The following is a 25,007-nucleotide window of genomic DNA, read 5'->3' as shown; positions in this document are numbered from 1 at the left end:
CAGAAGTCATTTCAAGTTATATAGACTTCCCTCACAGGGGGAATGACTATGTTTTGATAGAAATAATTTCATTACTTTTATTCAGAGAAACACATATGGCACTCAACATAAAAATGTTCAAAAAGTTGTGTTTGGAGGTTTCATCCTTCTGAATCCCATGGCTTAATGGACCTTAATTATACTGATGTCAAGCATGATTTGTCAGAGTTCATTGTGAAGGGCAGGCGTGAAGGAGCACAGATGGTGTTTGGAAGTGACACTGAGCTACACATCTGATCCTAGAATCGACACTTGCAAAATATTTTGCTCAGTAATCGTTATAGAGAACTGATGAAAAGCTACCATTAGTTGTATTTATGAATGAGTAACACAGAAAACAAATGAAAAGTGAAAATGTGTGGAATGAATTTGATGCCATGATTTTGTAGATTTGGACTGAGCTGTTGTTTCAACCAGGATCTGGGGAGTTTCATCAACTTAATGAAAAAGTCCAAATGGCATGTGATAATAAATGCTGTTTACCCTCTGGGTCAAGAAGCTGTGGAATGCCCAGCTCTTTCTCAGCCAATAAGAAAGCTTCCTGCAGGTTTTCACGGTTGGGCCTCCTCCACACACGGTCCATGTCAACTAGATTTGGCCGAAGGGACTGGATAACTGCATAAAACGCCAACCCTGTGCGCCAGCTGGGGCCAAAGTCCTTTACCTCGATCCCCACACGTCTAGAAACAATAAGGCATGAATAGATTCTAAAACCAGATAATAAACATGACAGTGGTCCTGCTGTTGTTTTGTTCTTACTCTCAAATTAAATGCTAGTTTTGTGTGGCAGTTAGCATTTTTTGTTGTTCAAAAGAAAAACAGTTAATTATGAAGGAGGCTGCATACTTGGTGGCTGTGTGCTGGACCCATCTCAGTAGGGCCTTTCTGGCTCCGCCCTGAGGGGGTTGGAGGGGTTTTCTTTTCATAGGGGGGCTGGTGGTCTCAGTGCTGCTGGTGGAGCTGTCCAGTGAAGAAGTGCTGCTGGATGAAGCCTGAAGTGCTGGTAGGCTGCTGGTAAGCTCTTCAATCTAGAATAGCAAATAAATACAAAACACATACACATTGTTAATTCATTACTGACAGGAATTTTGGAGCACAACAAATCTTTGCCAAGAGTAATACTTATCTATGATGTTACATTTACAATGTTAGAATTAGAAGCATTACTTACATGATATGGAAATGTTGGAAGTGCAACGGCTAGATGTTTTGCTTTATGAGTTGGATCCACAGTGTGTGCTTGCTCATTAGTCTTATCTGCTTATTATTATTGTGAGCATCATGATTTAAGAATTTAGTCAACGCAAGGGCTTGTTTGTAAGTCTGTACAGTACCTCTTTTCATTGCTTGATTTTAAGTCCTCTAAGATCTGGTCCCAAATTTTCTTTCACCTTCACTTTTTTTACCAAGATGAAAATCAGGCCAGGATTTTTCCGTAATCCCTCTGACAAACTTACAAACAAACACTAAAAACACAACTTTGTTTGTGGAGGTAATTCTGAGCTTAATCATTTGAATAAATAGTAATTAATAAGATGCAGCCGCAGCAATCACTGATGTACAGATGTGTGCATAGCTCTGACATCAAGTGGCTTTAAATGTGATTTTAAATTCTACTCTATGGGTTGACATGAATGACATGTTTGCAGTGCGATTTCTTCATCAAAGTTGTAGTACAAGCCGCAGATTAACACGGGGGAACTTGGGAGTTAAAAAAAACTTGATTGAGGGCAACTTAATGAAATAGTACAGAGATCAACTATTAGCTTTGAAATGTACTGATTTGTCTGCAACTATGATTGAGCAGACATGATGAAATGATGACTTATTTAAAAACCCAAGAGCCTCAATAATATTAACAAACACATGTTTTCATAATTATGATTATTCCTCAGCCTAGACACTTGGTCAATGTCATAAGAGTTAATGCAATGAATCTTCTTGTCTGTTTCCTCTCTTCTGCAAACACACAGAGTCTGTCCACAATCTACTCAAACCAATCAATAAACATCACCAGAAATGACTTATATCAATATGTCAGTGATTGAATAAGTTAATTTTCCACTGTGGTACATTTCGCTTTATTTGATTCCTCTACATTTGCTGGAGTAGCAGACATCTGTAAGTGCTGATGTTGCTAAGAGACTGGAGCATTGTGATCGAGTTTTTGTTGATCTGTGCATGTCTGAAACGCCTGAGGTAGCAACTTCTCCTTTTCAGAAGGGATACTATCCAAGATTGATTTTTTTCCCCATCTTGAATTCCTCCATAGTTCAGACTGTTTAGCTTTTTGCCAGCAAGAACAAAAAAAAACATATGAAGCGCTGCAAGTTTGCAGCACTAAACTTATTTTTTAAAAATATTTTCTTCTGATTGGATATTAACAGCAATGTTCATAGCATCTAATGTAGCTCGAACCAAATGCATGTTCTTCTTCTGGCCTGTTTGTTCCAATCTAGTTTTTTAGTATTACTTGTGTTTATTTACATAAGGCAAAGTTACCTGGAAGTATAGGATGATCGTCCACATTAACCCCAACACAATTGACGGCCGTCCATCAACAATGTCTGTAGAGTTGATGTTCACAAGCTTGATCTATAGCAAACGCACAAAATCCAATATTTCAATATCTCGTAGGAGGACCTAATAATACAGATAAAATAAATTCTTGTATTCTGCTGCTACCTCACTATAATCTCATACATAAGGATTAAGTACACACAATATCCTAAACTCTGTATCATACATATGTTTACACAAAAAAGAAAAACAATATACTACATGTGAATAATCCTTAAGTATACAGGAAGCAGATAATCCTGACTTCATCCTTTCCATTTCTTAAACAAACAAGAGCTGAACTTCATGAATACTGACCGGAGATCCTCTGTAGGCAGACTGGAGGGCAGAAAAAGAAAAGAAAGGAGAAGAAGAAGAAGAGAGAGGGCACATTTAGAGGTACTCTAGATTTGTTTGATTGGAGGAGGATGCCTCACTGAGTGTGAGATAGCAGATCCTGTAACATCTCCAGGATGAGATAACTTGGAGTGGTTGGCTGAGAGGAAAGATCTATCACCACTACACAGACATCAGGGATTACATCCAGCAGAGATGGACAGAGAGACGGAGTGATGCAGCGAGGGAGAGGGGCAAGGATATGATGAAGTATTCTATATTATCACACCGAGGGTCATATTACTGAGGCACAACAGGTCACCACATGGTAATTATACATGTAACCACGTATATGTGCACAGCAAGGGGGAAAAGATTGGGAGCAGGCGAGAGCAGAGAGGGGTGGTAACTGATAAGAATACATTCAATACACGCTTCATATTAGAAATCACAGCAGGATATCAGTGCAGCTCAACACAACGTTGTGAAGCTGGAAAGGGAAATGGAAGTGTTTTCGGGGGTTTGACCACAGCAACAACAATGAGAACACAAGACATGGTAGTAGTTGCATTGGTAGTAACAATTTGTAGTTACCAGCGTAGTTAAGATTATTTAGCTCTAGGCTAACTGACAATACAGTAAAATGCAATATTGGTGTGATATGTAATATGCGATTCACAGTACTTGGCTTATGATGTGACAAAGCAATTTTGCATTAATTAGTATATTGCAAGACAATCATATCTGATTAACTGGAGAATATTAAATGTAGCTGAAAAGGTGATGAGTCAATGCGGTTTCAGTCAGATAGTCCTCCAATAACGCCTCATCTCCTTCCTGCTTTTGTGTCTTTTGACGTCATTAGCCCGCTGTTTATTTTTCTTCTTTCGACCCGTTCTCAACTTTTTCTTTTGCTCTGTCTGTCTGTCTGTCTGTCTGTCTGTCTGTCTGTCTGTCTGTCTGTCTGTCTGTCTGTCTGTCTGTCTGCCTGCCTGCCTGTCTGTCTGTCTGTCTGTCTGTCTGTCTGTCTGCCTGTCTGTCTGCCTGCCTGTCTGTCTGTCTGTCTGTCTGCCTGCCTGTCTGTCTGTCTGTCTGTCTGTCTGTCTGTCTGTCTGTCTATCCCCTATTTCATGACACATTTAAGGTTAAGTAGATATATTTCAGCATGTCGACATTTAAAAAAAAATGATAAAATGGTAAACATCATAATGTCACAGCATACGATACACATGACAGGAGCATGCATCAGGCACATGGGTCTCTAACGCTAAATGTAAACACAATCTTTGCGTGTATCCAAATGCAGACAGAGCATATTTACATTTAATTTTATACACACTTAGATTTACGCAGTTGCACACACAGAGACACACACACACACACACACACACACACACACACACACACACACACACAGACACACACACACACACACACACAGACGTATACAGAAGATTTCCCACTCTCATATCATCTGTAGACTGCAGATTAACGGCGTAGGATTTATGGTTTTAACCCTGTCACACTTGAGGAAGAGAAATCAATGTCCCTGCAGACACCAGCTCATACTTATGGCTTTATTTATGTATATCCAAGGACGAGTGAAGCTGTGAGAATGTTCACCAATCTCAGGGAGGGGAAATTAATGGATTTAGATATATTTTCAAAAACTGCAAGAAGTGTTTTTTGATGAAAGTAAGTCAATGAAGCCAGGAAAAGGCATTGTATGTTTGAAAGTAATATCATACAGTGCAAAAGATGTGGCCAACAAGTGTGTTAGCTCAGCTGATTGATAAAAGCAGGTAAGTGAAATTCCAATTCATATATTATCATAGAACTTTTGACTGGCAACCAAACAACTAAATGAATGCCAACTTGATAACGATCAGATGTAAAAGGGTTTCAGGGTAAATAGGGCATGTGGGAAGGTGGAAAGAGTAGGAATAAGAGACAGGGGAGGAAGGGGAAATGGGTCACGCAAGGTCAGGATTCGATGTTTGTACCCACAAGGCAACAGCTGAGCAGGGAGAGCAGCAGGAAGGGTAATTGGGGGTAGGGGGGATAACATAAAAAGAAGGTGCTGAACTATTACCTTCCTACCCTCAAGGAAGGTGAGAGCAGTACCGATATTGGCGACCCAGTGGATCCTTTTTAGCTTCTTGCCCTGCTCACATTGCTGGAAGGAAAACAGTAAACAAGAGACAAAGAAAGATGAACAAATATTGTGGATATGAATACAGAGCAATTGAAAAGAAGATAGGCCTTTGTGTAGGTTGTGGTACAGTTGTTGATATTAGGAAATGAGATCAGGCTTAGAACAGTATAAATACTATCAGTAAATACATTACATAAAAAAGGACCAAAGAATAAATCAGGAGCAAGGTAAGAAAGACACAGATCCTATCAGACTTGTGTTTGTCTATAATCAGTCAGATCAATAAGACATTTGGCAAAACCATCTAAGACCTAAGGCAAAAACATCGACTGAGTAAAATCCTCAAGGGGTGTACGTCTTTGTCTTTGTTGTGTGTTTGTCAACTCTGATCTGTCCTTTTTAATGCAGGCTTCTATATTCATTCAAACATCCTATAAATCAATGAAAATCTCCATCTAATTGTTAGATGCAATGCATTAAGCCTGTAGCTTTCTTCAGATTTGTCAAAAGCACTTCCCGCTGCAGCACTGGAAAATAATTATGTAAACAAGTGAAATGAATGACCCTCTTTGTAATTTCACCAGTTAGATCCTTTTTAAATCAGCTCAAGTTAATATTTAATCCAGAAACATCAGAGGATATAAAGTGTTTGAAGTCTGTGGCCAAGTCACATGCTAAAAAATGACCAGAAGACTCACCAGCTTCTGTCCAGAGAGGACTTCCAGCAGGGCCAGCAGCATCACACCATCCTTAATGTCCTCAAACAGGTCTGTCACCACCAGAGGAGGGACCCGCTACGAGAGAAAACAAGCACACTAATGAGCCTTTATTGTGACAATGTTTTTGGCTTTAGTTTACAATTTGCTAAAACAAGGAGAAGGATGAAATGCCTAGAAGGGACGGTTTATGCATTGGTTTTCTTGCCAAACCCCACACAACAACTTTAATGAAGGACGAGGGACATTTCTGAACAGTTTTTTTTGTTCCTGGACATTTTTTAGTTACATAAACGTACTGTTTACTGTTGCAATAAACCCACACAAAGCTTTCACAGTTGTCATGGAATGTAAAAACATGTGATTTAAGTCTTAATAGCTCTTGCAATGTGCATGAAACCACAAGGCGAGAGGTAGATTTCCTAAACATTATCCTAGTCTGAGTGGCACAGCAAGGAAATAAACCAAAATACAATAATTTTACAACACATGGAGACTTTAATTTCAGCTTCTGAAACATGGATAAAGGAAATCCTTTAAAAAAAAATGTATTAAAAAAAAAAAAAAACTACTTCGAGCCCCAAAAGAGTTTGCCTGTGCCGAGCCTTACTGACAGCTACAGTCAGCCATAAGCAGAGGCTCAGCAGGATCTGAATGGGGTCTTCAAATCCTAAAATATGCTGATGATTTCAAACTCCATCCTTCTCATTGACTCCCTTCCTGACCCGACACAGACTTCTAGACTCTGGGAAATCCACATATCTCCGTTTCTTGCCGGCGCCACATCAAGGATTTCTCTTAAAGCGCAATCACATGCTGCGGCTGAGTAGAGGTTTAAAGGAGGGGAGGGGGCATTCAGACGAGCGAACCATTCACAGGCAGATTAGCGGCAAAGGGAGTGAGAGAGAAAGAGAGACGTGAGGACGCTGCACTGTGTGCGTGAGTGTGTCTGTGTTAGCATGTGCAAGTTGAGTGTGTGTGTGGTGAGAGAGAGCGAAAAACATACAACCCCCATCATGCACCACAGAGGGGTATAATTGAGTAGAAAGAGTGGCAGCGAGAAACATGATAGAAGGCAATGAGAGAAGGGACGCTAACCTCACGTCTTTCAAAATTAATTAGCAAACACAGCAGCTCTTCTGGCTAATTCCTCTTCTAATGTCATTTCATGGCTTTGGATATTAGACCGTCCAGACAGCACTTGTGCCCCTATCATAAAGTGACAGAAGAAACACTTGCAAGGAACCCTTCAAAGGGATGAATTATACCATGAGCTAATTGAAGTTAAATTTACCTATTTGTTCATTATAATCCCAAAGCTAATGAGGAAATTTCTGACTAATTACAAAATAAGAAAGTAATATCCATTTCCTCTGCTCAGCCACATGAGCTAAAAATAAATAAATCAAGGACTTAATGAGCTAATTACATATGAGTGTCTGGGTCATAATTGATTGTGAGCAGAGGAGTTTCAGAACATGCGTCTGTCTGCTCAAATGTTATTCCCCTCATATACCTCAAGATTCCTAAAGATCAACAGCATGCAAGATATAAAGGGAGTGGCATAAATAAAGAAAGAGAGGACCGAAGGCTTTCATTTTATATCCCGTTTTATAGAACAGAATTTACCAACTCTGTTGAATTGCTTTCTATATGCAAGCTTTTTTAAAGGGCATACTTGGTAAGTTAATGTTATGTATTTAATTTATTAATCTTAAAGTTGTTTCAAATACTATGTCTCCCCCCCCCCCACACACACACACACACAAAAATAAAATATGGTGTGACTATAACATCATATTATGCCTTGATTTATGATTCCATGATAATAAAAGAAAGCATTGCTACAAATCTAGCATAATAGCTTGGTGGTTGCGTCATGCCCCATGTGTGGAGGCTGTGCTCCTTTGGGTGGGCAGCCCACATTTCATTCCCCAGTCTCTCTCCCTGGTTTCCTACTCTATCCACTGTCCTATCCAATAAAAAGGGGGGGGGGAAAAACAACCCAACAATAACAAAAATCTATTGCTTTGCTAGCAGCTCAGTAAGGCAACAAATGTGTTCATATTGACAGTGTTTATTTATTTAAAAATTTTAAAAATGTAATTATAATCATTAAACACCAGTAAAATTCTGACCAGATAGTGGTTCAGAATGCAGAAAATTAGCACAGAATTTAATTCATTAAGAGGATGGTTTCAGGTATGTACAGTGTCATTAGAAGCAAGAGACTGTGTTCCTAAATCATTAGATTTGGCGAATTAGATCCTTTGATGGGTTGAAAAGTGAGAAAATGTGAATATCTTGCTGTTGGGTTTGGATCTTAGTGTACATGGAGTTTGTTAGTCCCAATCCAAGACAAGATGGAGGTGGGGTGGGAGCAGGGAAGGATACACTGACGGAGGAATTGGGGGCTTCGCTTAACTGCTGCAGTAAGCGCTAAGAACACTTGGTTCAGTGATTACTGTACTAAAGCTGTTTGCCTGGAAAACGCCTGAGTGACGAAGAGACCTTCGCTGCTCATACCGGCCACTCCGTAATTAAGCTTTAACCCTCTCAGAGAGGATTTGTCAAAATGGAAACTTGGGGCCCTGTTCACTAAAATTCTCCCCCCTTGTCACTCCAGTGCAGCGCAGGGTACGACCTTAAAGGCTCAACTTGCTTGATGGACAGAATTATACATATGACGCTAAAATGTATGATAAGAAATAATTATAATATATATGTTATTGACAATTCTACATAACATCATTGTCTGTTAAGTAAAATTACCAATCATAAAAATGTAAAAGTCTAAAGTTTATACCTCTGGTCTATAATGGTGACTTCATCTGAACTACTGCGAGTAATGAGAGTCATTAATCTCCTGTATAAATTACCAGCTTCAATATGTCCTCTTGTTAAAGCTCTTTTGCAGAGCTCATAAGACTTCTTTTGTTAGACCTGTGGAGTGGAAAAGTAAGGGGGAGGAGAGTGATAGTGAAAGGAAGCCCTCACACCATGTCTCAACTCACCTAACGATTAATCACATACCTTTAGGCGCTGAATTAAAGACCTGTGATAACTAGAGTGGCCTAATCATCTGCATAGCCAAGGGCATGATCTATCCTTCTGAGAGCTGAGCTAAACCAGCTGTTAAAGCTTAATCTTCCCTCTCGCTATCTTTCTGTCTGTCTCCCACAATTTTTTGCCACTTCAAATAGTTATTTGTAGAGTATTTATGGGTGTGATTGAATCAAGGGCCCTTAAGATTCTATTCAAGCCATTCTAACCAACAAAATGATCCCCTTATTACAACACATCCTTTTTAGCCCTCACTCATCACAAAGCTCTACGAATATTTGCCAGGATGCCATGACGACCAGGACATTTTTGAAGACAAATATGGGCCAATCAGTGTCACTATGGCAACGTCAGGCATCAGGTGAAAGGGTAAGCCATTTCAGAGAGGTATAGGAGGAAGATGAGAGCAACTAATTTGATCAACTAAGGAGAGAGGAAAGATTGGAAAACATTGTTATCTCTTCTGATGGAGCTGTGATGGTATCTCTAATTTATTGATTTAGTGAATCAGTTAATGAAAGTGGATTTAAAATGACTTCTTCAGGATCTTTGTCAGACCATGTTAAATTAAAAGTGCTCTTCTTTTTAGTGGCCATATGTCAACCAACATTATTGTACTTTAAACTACAAAAAAAAAGTGTGACTGACATAAAAGATAGTTTTTGCGTTATTTTGGAACTTTTGATCAAAAATAATATATTTAATCAGGTTTAGGTGGTTAGCTTTGAATAAAAACTGACAAGTAAAAAAAAAGGTTAGGTGCCAACAAAGTTTACTCAAAAAGTTATAACTTATATCTATACACATCTATAATATCTATAAGTTCAAAAACGTTGGCCACGGCTTTATCACAGAATGAAAGAGAAGGCTACACTCCTTGTTACATTTGCATGCATTTGGTGCACGTCATCCCTAACTCTTGCTTTCTTAACTTATAAACACAGAAGGCCAAAAGAATAATCTTAAAAAAGACAAATACAAAATGTACTGGATATGTGAATTCTACAGAGCTATTTTCAATTTCTCGGTTTGAAGCATTTACCAGTCAACCAACCTGCAAGAGTTAAGGAAGTAGCTGGTGCTAGCAAGCAATAATTTGGCCCAAAACCTAAAATGTGATTGTGTATGTGTATCCGAAATTCTGTAAAAACTATACTTTTATTATTTTTAATTCAGATTTCTTTTTCCATCTGTCCCTCAGAATCCTCTTCTTTTTTCACTTTTCACTCAAACGTTTGCATTTACAATACTCATGAAACACAAAAAGGTCTGTGGCTCCTCTCTACTGCATCAAAATAACTCAATAAATAACCAATGTATTTACCTTGGATTTTATCAAAAATTCAAGGCAATTAGGTCCAGGACTGGGAGTAATTTTCTGCTGGCACGGTCCTGAGACATGATATTTAATATTACGTCAAGGTTTATTCCCTCTTGAGTGCTTTTCAAATGAATTTTCTGCTCCAACTCACTGTGGTTCAAGGCCTCCACAGCTGTCGTAATCGAATAGGAAACCTTGAGAGAAGCGTTGCAGATTGGAAAAACACTTAATTGTGTTGCCCCACGCCGTATTTGCCTTGTCCAACCTTTCTTGACACACTATTCAAGCAGTAATGGGTTAAATTGAGTGGCGTAATGCAGTATAATACAATAATTACACGCATATGAATGCCCCTCAGCATGCAGCTGCATCAGGTATAATTATTTGGTTTAAGTGTAAGGAGGTGCATGGAGGACTGTCTTTGGAAATAAATTCTCATATCCTGAACAATCTTAATTGGTCCATATTCAGACAGAGAGCTTATTTGTTACTGAGACCTAAATAGTGACAGTAGCTTGCAGGAAAAGAAGATAAAAGCGTGTATGAAATGCTGTGATGTCAAAGTGATAATTACAGTGAGAGTAAATCCTTGCCACAAGCTATATGGGACTGGAGAGGAAAAGGGACTATGAGAGGCATGCGCATAAATAAGACTGCGTGTGGTTTAAGCTGGCAGTCAGTGCTTTGACCAGCTCCACAGCATGTTCATAGACAGCATAGTGTGTGGAGTATAGAAGAGCTGAGTGATTCAAGTGGAAGACAATGACATGGGGAAGTTTTTAATCCACAAACAGCAGCAGCATTGTTTGTGTAAAGACACAATACAATGTTGGCAGTACCAGTGGGAATGAACCAGACTCTCTTACCTTTGCCAAGTGGGAATTGATCCATTTTGTGAATGTCCTCTTCTGCACTGCCTCCTGCTCATCTGTAAATCAGAGCCCAGAGCACCACTATCAGTCACATGCAATAATAAACAAAGAGGGAATTAGAACAATTCTTCTTATTGTCTATTGTTTATTGAGTTGATTCGGATGGTGACTTTAATTAAGTTTGATATCATTACTTTCTGCCTAATGTATCTGAACACAGTCACATCATATCATATCTTACAGGGATGTGCTAGGAGAAGGCATTTGACATTTAAAGATGGCATTTTAACTCAGTGGACTCCTCTTTGTGTAGACAGGAAATCCTGCTCTCAGAGATGCCCTTTAGATGATAGGGGGGCGGTGATTCTTCCTATACTGTACATGTTTTCCTGCCAAAACCTATCAATGGATTTTATTCTTTATTAAAACAGCTTACGTTTGCAATCTATGGCAAAACTGTATGTGATGCAACAATAAACTATACTGTGAACAAATATATGGCATAGGGAAGGGCATTGTTTGCAGGGGGCTACAGTGATATAACCCATTCAGCAAAGGCACAATCAATAGTAAAGATGTTTGCTGACGATGTCGCCTAAAAAGCCACTTAACTTGAGTGAGGAAGAGACATAAATCAAGCTTTGTCAATCACAAGTGCACAAGCAAAAAATATAGAGCATTAACACGTTTGCATATAAGGGAATAAAGCTACAGAGATAGTTTAAGTTATCTATGTTCAGCAGGCTTTTTAATCAAATGTGTTTTTAGAGCAAAACTTGTGGTGTTGCAGCCTTAAAAATAATGAAATTCTGCATTGGTTACATCTGTAATCCATGTGCAACCATCACATACATCCTATTACAATGTGCACAAAACAGAGCTATGGTCCACCTGGGACTCTAAGGATGCAATCATACACCGTGACTGGCACACTGTTTTTTTTCTGTCCTGTCTGCAGCACACAGCAATATCCTTGAGGTATGCATGTTATCAGTGAGAGAGGACGTCTGACACAGTGCTTTCCTCCACCTTAATGAAATATGCTGACGCTTTGATTACACTCAAGTTGGTTAGTGTGTCACTGGGTACTATGGGCAGACGCACACAGTGAGGGGTGTGTGTGTGTGTGTGTGTGTGTGTGTATGTGTGTGCAGCAGAGAGGTGGAGAGAGAGGGAGGGGTTGTTCATCCATAATGCAGATACATACAGGCATAGTCATACGTGCCACTGAACAGATCCCATTTCTATGAATTAATCTTTTGATTGGGTCCGGGGGAGATCAAATATTGATGCGAGGTAATATCAGATGAGAATGAGAAGGATTTATCCTCCCGCATCCTTTAGCAGGGCCATGTATGACAGAGACCACGTCTGCTTAAACGCAGTGCCAGGCGTTGAGTCTCAGGGACGAGGTGACTTTGAACTATGCGCACACACACGAACACTTAGAGCCCACACGCACACACATCACATTCTTTCAATATCACAAAGGGAAACAGCCATCCTCACTAACTAAGCCTTGAAGCAGCGTTTTAACACTTGATTACCTACCCAGCTAGTGTTGGCCAGTATCATCATTATTCTCATCTGCAGCCCTGCTGAGTTCCCACTTTGACCCCCCACAGAGAAGATGACCTTAATGAAAAATCATTTAAATCTAGTTTGTGGTCTAAAGAGGCTGTTTCTATTGATGAGACGTGATAAGACTTGATCAAATGTAGAAATGGTAAGAAAATGAAACGACTTGCAAAAAAAGTAAATCAACCAAGTGCCAGGAAATAAATCCAAAAACCTTTCTGTAACATGAATTAGACCAATCTGTTCTAATTTTTCAGACAAACAGACAGCGAGAATGCATGGAATGAAATACGGAGGAGCAGACAGGCAGACTGCCACAGGGTCAAACAGAAAGATAAGAAATCAAACCTTCTGACAGTCTGCCTGCTGTGCTGTGACACATGCACTGAGCTGCTACTTGTCTGCTGGGTGTGTTCTTTACACCTGCTGTAGGCTCACATCTCCACGCACACTGACAAGTGGAAACGCCCCCTTCAAATGTCTGCTCATTTTTCTAGCACAAACTACGCAGCCAAAAGGAATCTTCCCTGCAGGGACGCTTAATGAGGAAATAACAATACAAAATGCTCAATCACACATGCTGCAGCCACATACAGTCCATACTGCAGTGCCACGCTAAATATCTCACACACACCCACATCTCCAAAAACTGTACACACACTCTGTACTTGCCTTCTTTTTTCTCACACTATCAGCATCAATATGGGACACACATTCATGCATGCACTGTCCTACTTACCCCGGAGGTAGTGGTAGAACCCGGTCACCAAGTTAAGGGATACGTTCTTTTTCGGGGAGCCTTCCCCCCCTGCACGTCTTGCCATCTTGTACCCAAGACTATGCCTCGATTCCTGCCTGTTTTCATGGGGACGCTGAGAAGACATTCACAGCAAACCACGGGGAGACGCTTACACACGTGCCCTTGCTCCTGTCCTTGCTGCCTCTCCTCCTTCTTTTTTTTTTTTGGGTAGGAGGTGTCTTTAAAAGCTCCCTGGAGCACAGGACCTCCTGAGGTGACAGCGGTGAAACTGTTGCTCTGAAGCTGGGCAGAGAGGATGGTGTCACACTCCTGTTCTTGTCTTCTCTTTTTCAGTCTTGCTGTCCTCTGCCCTGTCCTGCAGCAACGAGCTGCACACTAAGTCAGACTCAGTGGTTTTCCTGCCTGTTAAGCAGCTTGGGGAGTGTGATGTAAAGAATGTTCACGTGCATGTGTGTGTGTGAGTGAAGGCAGTGCAGCGTCGGCATCAATCTGTCTTGCTTAGTCCGTTTCTCCCTCTCTTTTCCTCTCTTACACACTCTCTACCTTGGTCTTTCCCTCCCACGTTCTCTCTCTCTCTCACTCCTAATTTCTCACTGTAGGCTGCGGGAACAGTCTACTTCCCTCCATCAGCCGGCCAATCAGGGTGCGTGGGAATGAGTGATGTCACAGCAGCCCCGTCCAAATGTAGAGAGGGAGGACTGAGTGGTGGTGGGTGGGTAGAAAAAGGACTGTTTAGCAGGTTAGGAGGGGCAACAGCATCACACACCTACACACACTCTAATACGGCATCAGGACAGGCAAGCAGGAATTCCCTGCGTGTCTTTGGCACTCTTATACCCCTCCTCTCTCTCTTATCCGCGCATATACCATGCAGTGCTCTTAGGTTTGCAGCTTTCTTCTGTGTAGAGCCTGCAGGGGTGCAGACTATCACTGGCAGTCCTCCTGTCTGATCTGCTCTTGTACTCCTTTCAAAAGGTATACTTTCAACCACAGTCACATACGGTACATTGGTCTGTTTGTTTTTTCCCAGATAGCAAGTACTGAATAGGACACAATACAAAGGAAGTGGAAAAATGTCTGAGGTTACAGATTGATTTCACAGTAAGATCAAAGTTTAGTCATGTTTAGTGTTTTTAGACAGCCTTGGTAAGTCCAGAATGAATAAAACAATCTTAAGTGGGGATTAACTGTCATTAACTCTGATTGAGTGATCTGCATTGAAATGGTAATTTTGCCACTGCTTTCAAAGCTTAAGCTTCAAACAAGGCACAAAACAAAAAAGGCATTTTTCGAGAAATTTAACATTTAAAGAGACACTCTCCAGCAATAGCCAAAACTGATAGGAGGAACTGGATCAAAAGCAACAGTCTGTTATGGAGCCAAAATACTCCCAACCCCCTCCTCTGCTGCAGTCAAATATTAGCAACAAATAAAACAGCCATCGTCCAGTACATTGACCTCTTCTTCTTTTCACAGTCTCTCATATCCAATCAGCATTTTCCTCATAGTATCTAAAACACTCACTCACACACGCACACAGATTCTGGCAATATTAAAGACACTGGGTTCTTCTTTGAAACCACATTCAGAGACTTTCGAGGAAAACCAATATTCATGCAGAATAGCCTGGTGAGCTCTATATCAGCCTTAGTGATGAAAGGACCATTCATCATTTGTGTGATTTTCCTCTTTTGTTCTTTGGGTTCCCCCCATAAGGGATTTTAATTATGAAAGTCATCAATAACCAATGGCAGCTGTCATCCGCTATCTGTCTACTGATAATCACACTGCTGACACTCCTCCGTTTAACAACCCTGAAACTGGCCGTCATACTGCTATCATGAGCCTATATCACCGACCTGTCTTTGAAGCGTCTGCTTTAAAAAAAAATTATATATATATATATATATATATATATATATATATATATATATATAGTTAGATTACTGTGTATATACCTGAGCGTATGAGAGATAGGCTGAGTAGTAAAATAATATTTATAAATAAGCAAATTTGGTTTGTATTTATATTTATTTATGTAAATGACAATGCAGTGGACTGTTCATATTGCATGCACTCACAATAAATAGTGTTAGAAAATCACTGGGCTGTGTAAAAATTTGAAACTTGATTAAAAAAAACATATATTGTGTTTAAGTATCGCCTTTTACACAATCCAAACTTTACCAAAAATATTGATAAAGGAAGAGGCTATTGATTGATGAACCAATGAAATGTTTTTTTATAGTAATACCAGTCCATCTTCTCAGGTAAAGGTGTTTAAAAGCCTGATAAATCATTTCATGGGTGATGTACTTCAATTCAGAAGTGTGAAGGAACTATCCAAGGTGCTGAACACTTCAATTAGACACTTTTTAGCCTGACAGTGAATTTGGTTCAATGGAGTACGTTTACAAGGCGGCAGCAGAAAATGAATACCAATGAAAGCCACACTTGAAGTCCAAAGGCTGATTTAAAACACAACATTTTGGTTTTTACTTTGTATGGTTTTTAAAGGATTCTTCCAGTTAGTGTACCACAGAACGAACATCCCTGGAGAGCCTAACTGTTTAGAAAAACAACCCCGGGACAAAATCAAAACAAGATGGTGAGGATTCATGGGACTTGTTACCATGGGAGTTGGAAGTACCAAGCAGGTGCACGCACATACACACAAACACACAGCAGAAATCATCTGATGGAGACAGAATCCTTTTCACGTCTACTGTATGTGCAAGAATAAACCAACAGACTCCTTGAGGCAGCAGTCCTCAAGAGTCTCCCAGTATATCCAACAGAGGGAGGAGGAGAAGGGTGGCGGGATTGGTGGGTTGAAAACAGACTGAACCTCAGCTGGTCTTGATCCCGTATTGAGCCTCTGGCGGCCCTACAAAACAGCAAACCTCTCTCTGAGGTTGTGGAGGTTGGACGTGGGTCAGCGCCCAACGCTCACACAGGTATGTCTGCAGGGTGTGAAGCTTCCTTAGGAAGGGAGGAACAGCCTCTTTTCAGCCATTAAAGGAAAAACAAACGGCCTCCAAGAGGAGAGACATAATGCTGCTACTGCTCATACTGTAATCTATTCACCCTAAGGATATTTGGGTTTGCTGTCTGAGCAGCCAAGCTTTCTTATCAAGCCTTATGGAGAGTGTACAGAGACACAGCGCCACCTAGTGGATTGATAAAGCTTTAGGTATGTAAAGTAGAGCTAAAGAAGTGAGAGGAGAAGACAAGACAGGACAGTGAAAAATGAACCAGCTCAGTATAAGCTCTGCTTATAAACTGTAGCCTCCCAGATGACCCTGCTCTGCTCTTGAGCATCTCTGATCTCTCTTCATCTATTAATGACTCCACAACTCACCAGCTGTGATTACTCTCAGGCAGATAAGGACAGGCACTGCACACATACTGTACAAGGTTACACACAGTATTAATTTAGTAATGCATTCATTCAATTATATCATCTTAAAATTATTCAAGCTGATGGACATTTATATTCAGAGAATGGAAATGTACTAGTAGCTCTAATGTGTGTCACCGTGTTGGTACAGTATCCTTTCTGTAGCGATAATGCATTTTCTTTCTGCAGCACAACATTAATGGAGCATGCCTGTTATAACTATCATGCCCTAAAAGGACGTCTTTGTTGTGTTCTAGAAAGGTACACTGTAATTGCTGCATACCCACACCCACATTCACACGCACACATTCACACACGTAATCCACCACCCCATCACACAAATTGATTTAACAGGTTCTGGTGGATTTTCTGCCCCTCTTCTTCACCCAAAAGCTTCTTTATCCACTTCCCGGTTTCAGCTCTTTCCTTTCACCCCAACAATTCCTAATTTAAAAACCCTTCTCTGCACTTCCGCCGGAGTACTTTAGCCCTAACGCTCAATAACACCCTCTATCACACCCTCAGCACAGCCACTCAGCTCTCACGTGCCCATTCACCCTCTCCATACAACATCCCACCTCATTTTCAACACATTTTTACCAGTCCCAACATAAGTGCTGAGACGGAAGTCCAAATGCCAGCCCATTAGCATAGCTAATTACATTTCAGTAATAATGACACCACATTAAAGGAGAGTGAAAAGGGGGGAACAAGTCAAAGTGATTACCAAAACAACCTATTTCCTCTTTCAAGCACCAGCTCTCCCATTTCAGTACCAGATGTGCACGGAAGGCACTTTGTTGTTAACAAAAAAGTCCAAATATCACACTGTTCATTTAAGCCACTGATACTGTCATTTCAGCTATTTCAGCACCTGCAGTACAGTACACACACACACACACACACACACACACACACACACACACACACACACACACACACACACACACACACACACACACACACACACACACACACACACACACACACACACACACACACACACACACACACACACACACACACACACACACACACACACACACACACACACCATGAACATGCCAAAGACTAAAAGTGAAAACAAAAATGTGTTCATAATGTAAAACAAAAGTACGATTTTGACATAAAATCATTACAAATCAATTTAAAAATCTCACCTAAAATGATGTAATTTCATTTATGAATTCAGCTCATTTGTGACATGGATTCTGCATGAAATTAAACACTCCCCTGAGGCTTAGACAGTGTTACATTAAACCTTATTGGATTCCAGATGAAATCTTCCACCTACATTTCATGCACTCTATCAGGTGAATATAATCACCGGAACAAAGACATATTTTAACACCAAACACAAACAGACTGCACACCCCGCAAATACAAAGCATCTACTTCACTGAAGGCACCAAAGGTCATATCAAAAACACACTAAGAGCATTAGAAAGACTCAATTTGGCTTTGAAAATAAATCAGCTTGATGTTTCTCTGTAGCGTTGTCTATGAATGTGTGAGTGTCGAGTGTGTACACTTTGTATGTGTGTTGATGTCTGTGATGCTTTGTGTGTGCTGGAGAGTGCAGGAGTGGGTCAGACAGTCTAAGCTCTTTATCCAGCTTCAGTGGCTCGCCACACATTACAGGGACGACTAAAGTGAAAGGACTGGCGTCAGCACACTAAATAAATCACTACTGTAGGAGCAGGAAAATTCAGTTATAAGTCTCATCTCTGCTGTGAAATAAAAATACTGTCTGGAACAGAGCCAGAATCATCAGCAAAACCCTGTTGTGCACCACCACTTGGGTGTATTTATGCTCATCCAACTGGGGACCTTTTTCTGGCCTACTGCAAGTATATCTAAACCATAATCTGTACCTCCAGTACATATATTCATTGTTTCACATTACTCTGTCTACACCATCCCTTTCGTAATGCCATGTCTTTAAAGGTATTGTTCATTTTGCTGACATTCTCGAAACATCACCTGAGTGCTCACTGAACATTCTTGAATTATTAAAAAGCAGGAAAACATGGTTTGTTATGTCAGGTGGCAGCTTGTGTTTGTATCTGAACGGGAGACAGCTCAAGGGGACAGATGTCAGCAGGCAACACAACAGGAAATAACATTCATAGATAGAGCACTTCCAAAGCTGGGTTTAAAAGTGAAGTGGACCCTCTCACTTTTAAACTATAGGAACATATGAACATGGTACTTTAATCCAAGATGAGAAAGCAATCACACTACACTACATTAGTTGATGGTAATTTGCCAAGCTATGTCTAAAACAAATTGTCTTTTATAAAGTTTTATAAAATCCGTTGTGAAATGTTCATAGAACCTCAGGTGTACTTTCAAAGTCAGTGCTTCTTTCTGTGTGAAATCATTTCCAAATGTCCATTTCTGTGATAAAACCAACCTGTTCTCCAAACTGAATAAAATGAAAATTCAGGATTTCTTCTTCCACACCTAACTCAGGTAGGCTGAAACATTATCTGGCCGACTGACCCTTCAGAGGTCGGGGCATCACAATCTGACCTCTATTTAAAAAACCTTCCAGTGCTGAATGGACCGCCAGAGGCTGAGTTTTTCTCACTGCACAATCACATTATAATAGGTGAAAAAAAAGACAGAGGGGTCTGTGGGTGAAAGATAAGAGCCCACATAAGGCTCAAAGTATAATGGACAGAGCTAGCGGCTGGATGTTTCTTGGGGTCACAGGCTCAGGTGTCAGGATATTATCAATGGGGACATTGTTTGGTATGTCCGTCAAAATTATCTGATGCCTCAATCTGACAGAAAGAATCAGAGATGTTATAGTAATGGCGAAGGGACTGTATCAGGGAAACAGTTTAGCACAGTGTTATAAATTTGCTCCACATTGACTGTAATGGTCGATATTCACCATTGGGACCCATCAGACAACAATAAAGCTTATGGGGGTGATGAACATTTAACAGGCCTCTGATGCAGCCCACAGATTTTTGTAAAAACGATCCAAGCATTTTTTTTATTGTTTACAGTCAGGTTAACAACTTCACAAGCATGATTGGAGTTGGAGTAGAGAACATGTTATCTGCACTCATTTGCAAATATATGTTATTAGTCCTTTATACACATCTAAAATGAAACAGAAGGTCGTATTTACAGCCCATGCATTCCTCCTCTTTTGCTCTCATATAACTAAAGTCAATATAACCTTGACCCACTCCTAACGACTTTGTACTCATACTGTATGTAAGTATGTGTACACAGACATTAACATACAGTAATGATGATGGTACTGTTTACTTCATATTCCTGCAGATTTCTGCTCAATTTAAAGAGTCTTTGCAATGTCATTTTCATTTTAAGCTTTGTTAATATTGGAATACACTTTGACCTTCATGAAGGTGCAATCTTTTTGAAAGAGAGAGCATATGAACGCTGGTCCACTCTCCATATTGTATGGGTGGAACCCCCTGTGACCTAATCTTGTGATATGTCACTCACACCCTCAATGACTGTCAGGTCAAAAGAGATTATCATCTGATCTGCAATAAAGGCTGTCACTGAGAAACCACAAATACCGCTTTGTATTCAGACACACACTCACTCACTCACACATCTTTTCATCAAACATAATGTTATATTACAGAAGCAGAAGCTGAACCAGACAAGGCCAGTAAGCCTGCAGGGTGAACAAATCCTCTGCTGGCTGTCATGCAACTGCCGCTATGGAAACCAGTCATTAACCCAATCTGAAAAGAAAAAGAAGCAGAAGAACAGTAAATAAACACTTGTGCTGCAGCTCTGTCCCGCACTGGACTCACTGCCACAGATCTGAGGCTTCAACACAGTAAATAGCTTCATGAAAACAATCTGCTGGCCTTGAGCACTGGTTCTACGCCTTTGAAACTGTTCAGCCAAACGGCTGACTCCAAAGGAGTATCATTGGGGTAAAAAAAGATGCATCACAGCTATTTTTAACACCAAATGTTTGTTTCGGTGGTTGACTGTGAGTGTGGGCACACATGTATGTGTGAAGCTGCGGTATCCAGAGCTGCAGACGATAAATGGCGGTGTCAGAACTATACAGGAGGCTGGCATGGCTCAAGGTGACCGTCTGCTTGGGCCTTACTTGGCTGCGGCCGAACCATAATGTCGCCCCTGGCAACAGGATGTCACCCTGGCCCTGTGCCAACCTGAGGATCTGTGCCAGTCCCGCTAGCAATCAGGAGCTTAAAGAGTGGTGTGTGTGTGCGTGTGTGTGTGTGTGTCTGTGAGTGTGTGTGCAATCGCTCTGTCTCCGCCCCCCCATGCTTGTCCAGTCTCATTTTTGTGCTTTTCCTGCTGCGTCTCTCGTTCCTTTTTTCAAGAGGCAGTCCATGTCTTTCAGACGGGCTGACCTCTGCTGCTGTTGCTCTGTCCCTTTAACCTCTTCTGGCCTTTCTTCCTACTCAGCATCATAACAGACTGAAACATCATTGACAAAGAAATGCAAAAAATGAACCCAGAAATCCTGGACAAACTCAGTCTGCACCCATCTCCTTTTGTAATATCTTCTGACAAGCAGGTTGCCAGTACAGGATTACACACAGCCTACACAGCTCAAGCAGGTGTTCCCAACACATTGAGACTTTGCAAAGTTGTACGCTTGGTATGGCTTAGCAGACGGTAAAACCCAGAGGCGTAGGTGGGAATGTACACCTCTGCCGCCCACGATGGAAAAACAGGTGAGAAATGGAAATAGGAAAAACAGTGCATCGCTTTTCTCATTAACGAGAGACAACAAACAGGCAAATTCCACAGCATATGGAGGAGTTCAGGCTGGGAGGTGTTCAAAGCGGCCTCGTCATTCTCTGCCATATGGTGTCACTAATTGCTGTTTTTTCACTGCGACAGAGAGGTACACCAAAAGAGATGGTTGAAAGGAGATCAACACAAACCCAAAACTGGGGCAAAAGTTTGGATTGTTTGATGTCGCATTGTTTCTAACAGCTTCCAAATTTGAGCCTAAAGGGAGTACGGCTCATTTCATGGAATCTGGCGATTTGGGAAAAGTGGCTAATTTGAGAACATTGTTCTCTTGAGAGAAGGATGAAAATGTGCGAATCAAATCAGGCTTGAAAGAAAGCCAAATTATGTAAGATTATCTGTGTTTAACTCAAGTTTTTCCCCACAACATGTTAACAGAAAAACATGTGACAATATGAGACATTTCAGAACATTTAGACACTATTACTAAGCTGATAGATGAAAAAGTAGCTTCCCTGAACAAAGGGAACACTCTTTTAATTTAATTTGGGAAAAAAGGGTTGTGACAAGCTAAATATCCTTATGCTTATGTGATGTTTAATGTTCAGAGACTAACCTAATGGCTCTTCTTTGATTCTAACACAACATGTTGATTGTATCATCACAGGTTCAGCGCTCATGTCCCAGGAGATAGCGCGCAACTAGAACACATCAAATAAAATGTCACGTCAAAGAGATTCAAAGCCCCCCCTGTAACTAAGCTAATTCAATCACACTTTTGGAAGAGATAATTTAGATAGTACTATGAGTGAAATATGAATAAAAATACATTTGATGTCCAAGGGAACCCATAATAATTGTTATTGAGTCCAGGCTACAGGCAGAACACAGCCATGTAATTCAATAGTCTGTAACCCTGTCTGTTTGTCCCGGTGGTTAGAGCAAATGTGCCTATGATATGGACTTACTGTTCCCACAAAACCCAACATCATCCATCTGTGAGTAGGACTGCAGCAATAACAGCAAGACAAGGACTCTTTGGTGTAAAAAGATCAAATCCCCCCCCCCCCCTCTAAATTACAACATCTTGAAATATAAAATTAGAATCAAGAATGAAGCTACAACAATGTGACTCTGTTGTGAGTGCATGTTTTCAACAGAGATACCGTCTAGGTTTGCATAGATCTAAATTGATGCAAAAATGCATCTACCCAAAACAGGGATTTGCATTGTACCATCGACACATGACTAATTCAACAATTTCACACTGCTGCATTCAAACTGTTTAAATCTCACAGATTAAATATTAATGCTTTAATTTCTCCGTGCAATGCAGAGACAGCTTAAGGGAGGAGCAGCTAAAATTAGATCAATCGGACTAGAATTGGGATTCAAAGAGTGCACTCACACCTGCACACACACAAGTGATGCAGAGGAGACACGTGGCTGGTGATGCTGTTCTCAGCTTTCACAGAAACTGCCACCTCAGAAGCCACACAGTGAGCTGCCATATTGGATCTCAGCTCTGGTGTCACCTGACTATTCTGCTCCTTTGCCAGTGTCATTGATTTCATCTTATCTGTCAGTGATGGATCTCGATGTGTCTTTGTCCTGTAGATAGAAGCTGTTTTTGTCATAGAGATTTTAAAACTGTTGATGAATAAAAAGATACACCTGCAGTTTTTTTTCCTTGGGAAAGGACAGAGAAGAAAAAATGGTCTGTCCTGCAAATATAGCGTACAAATTAAAGAAGAAAAAAAAGCAAGGGTGAGATAAGATAAGAAGAATCCAAAAGGTTTTCATTGAGAGGGTAAAAGTTTAAAGAATAACATCACAGCTTCACGTAATGGCCAATTCATCTTTTTCTGTACAGTAGGCTGAGAATGTGACTCTACAATAAGACACTTCTGCTACTACAGCAGACTTAAGACAGTGTAATAGACTTCATCTTGTCAGCTCCTCTAAGGATTAGCCTTGCTATCATCTGCCTCACTATCAATCCGCATGTAGAAACATATACTGGTCCACACACTGTATTGTACGTTTACTGTACGTATGCTCAGTCAGCATGTTCTCACATATAAACACACATCTCATGCAATAACAATAAAAACTGTACCATCAGCTTACTTAATCTTATTTCTGTTGTCTGATCTAGAAAGAATAAAGTTTTTGTTTTTTGGCAAGGCGTATTTTGTCATGCATCACTTTCATCTTTTCCTTCAATCTTGAAGGGAAAATGCACTCAGGGTGAAGGAGACTAATACACTTGTGTCAACTGAAAACTATGCTATAATCAGTTATTTTACTTGAAGAATGTGTGGTGTACTTGAACTCTACATAGTATGACATGGCATTTTCAATTCAGTTGTGTCCTTGCCATACCAACACTAATCAGCCAGACAAACCATCCACTGATAAATGTGGATGGCTGAGACTAACTATGAACGAAATGCACAAGATGCATGTGAGAATTTTTTTTCAATAACAGTAAAGTCTCTTTATCTCATAGTGTTTTTGCTGTGTCATGCCAAGTACTAGGTCACCTCTAACAACGCTGCAAACCAAGGTGTAGCAGTGTGAGTAAGCATTTTATGCCTACCTTGCAGCTTCTGCATCACATTGGCAATATCCCGATCAGTGTGTCTGTAGTGCCTGGGTGATGCCATGCCACTGTCCTGAAGTCACCAAAGTCACGTCCTAACTCCTGCGACTCACCCGGACAGACTTCTCATGCTGTGATCAGTGAATCTGATTGTGCTGCAGTACTTTTGAATTGCCACACTGACTGCTGGCTTTCTACACTCAAGCATTTCCATGTGGCTGTGTTTCTCTTCTTAAGTCCTCCCTGTTGCAGTAGCTGGCAGCAATCCTCTCACTCGATGAAGCTCCTCCCCTGATGATGATGTAAGTGCATACTGTATGTGTGCAGAGTATGTGTATTCTTTCATCGCCTGAGCCTTTTACTTCTGCAGACAAGACAGCTTCCTGGTCTGCATGCACTGCCACCTCTAGTCCAATCAAATTGGATGGCTCATCTTTCTCACTGAGACATCAGGACCAATAGTGTGGCTGGTATCTTCTTGTACCACCTGGTTTGACTGTAAGAGATATGTTTTTTTTTTGTGTGTGTGTGTGTGTGTGTGTGTGTGTGTGTGTGTGTGTGTGTGTGTGTGTGTGTGTGTGTGTGTGTGTGTGTGTGTGTGTGTGTGTTATGCTTGTGATTTCTTACTGGGTGTGAATCTATAAAGACCATGGATCATTAGTGTGTTTTAGGCGAATTACCCTGAATTAAAGTTAATAATCCTAATAGAGGATATGAAAGAAAATTGTTCTTCAGAGTCAAACTTCTTTTGGGTTTATCTCAATTTTGGCGACACCTTTAGACAAAAGGAGACTTTTAGAGATATCTTCTGAATTAAATCATAAAATGAACTTGCTGTAACACCAAACATTAAGGTAACATGTGAATGA

General features: G+C 40.5%; 1 protein-coding gene across 2 annotated transcripts in view; it reads right to left on the bottom strand.

The window, feature by feature from the left end:
* The window catches only part of syne1a (spectrin repeat containing, nuclear envelope 1a), a 286,238-nt gene extending 261,744 nt beyond the window's left edge, over positions 1–24,494 (bottom strand). The window contains exons 1-8 of one of the 2 annotated variants that reach the window (XM_079360699.1): positions 24,136–24,494; positions 11,056–11,117; positions 5,788–5,883; positions 5,027–5,110; positions 2,917–2,937; positions 2,542–2,634; positions 886–1,067; positions 523–719 (exon numbers count right to left, since the gene is read on the bottom strand). In XM_079360699.1, coding sequence (XP_079216825.1) covers positions 523–719; positions 886–1,067; positions 2,542–2,634; positions 2,917–2,937; positions 5,027–5,110; positions 5,788–5,883; positions 11,056–11,117; positions 24,136–24,202 — 802 coding nt within the window. In that variant the 5' untranslated portion in view covers positions 24,203–24,494. Of the gene's footprint in view, positions 1–522; positions 720–885; positions 1,068–2,541; positions 2,635–2,916; positions 2,938–5,026; positions 5,111–5,787; positions 5,884–11,055; positions 11,118–13,378; positions 14,018–24,135 lie in introns of those variants that run through there. The other variant, XM_079360700.1, reaches the window with a different exon arrangement.
* Between the last annotated feature and the right edge of the window lie 513 nt (positions 24,495–25,007).

Source organism: Symphodus melops (assembly GCF_947650265.1).
Source record: "Symphodus melops genome assembly, chromosome: 1".
NCBI lineage: Eukaryota > Metazoa > Chordata > Actinopteri > Labriformes > Labridae > Symphodus > Symphodus melops.
This window is presented reverse-complemented; position numbering and strand designations above follow the sequence as displayed.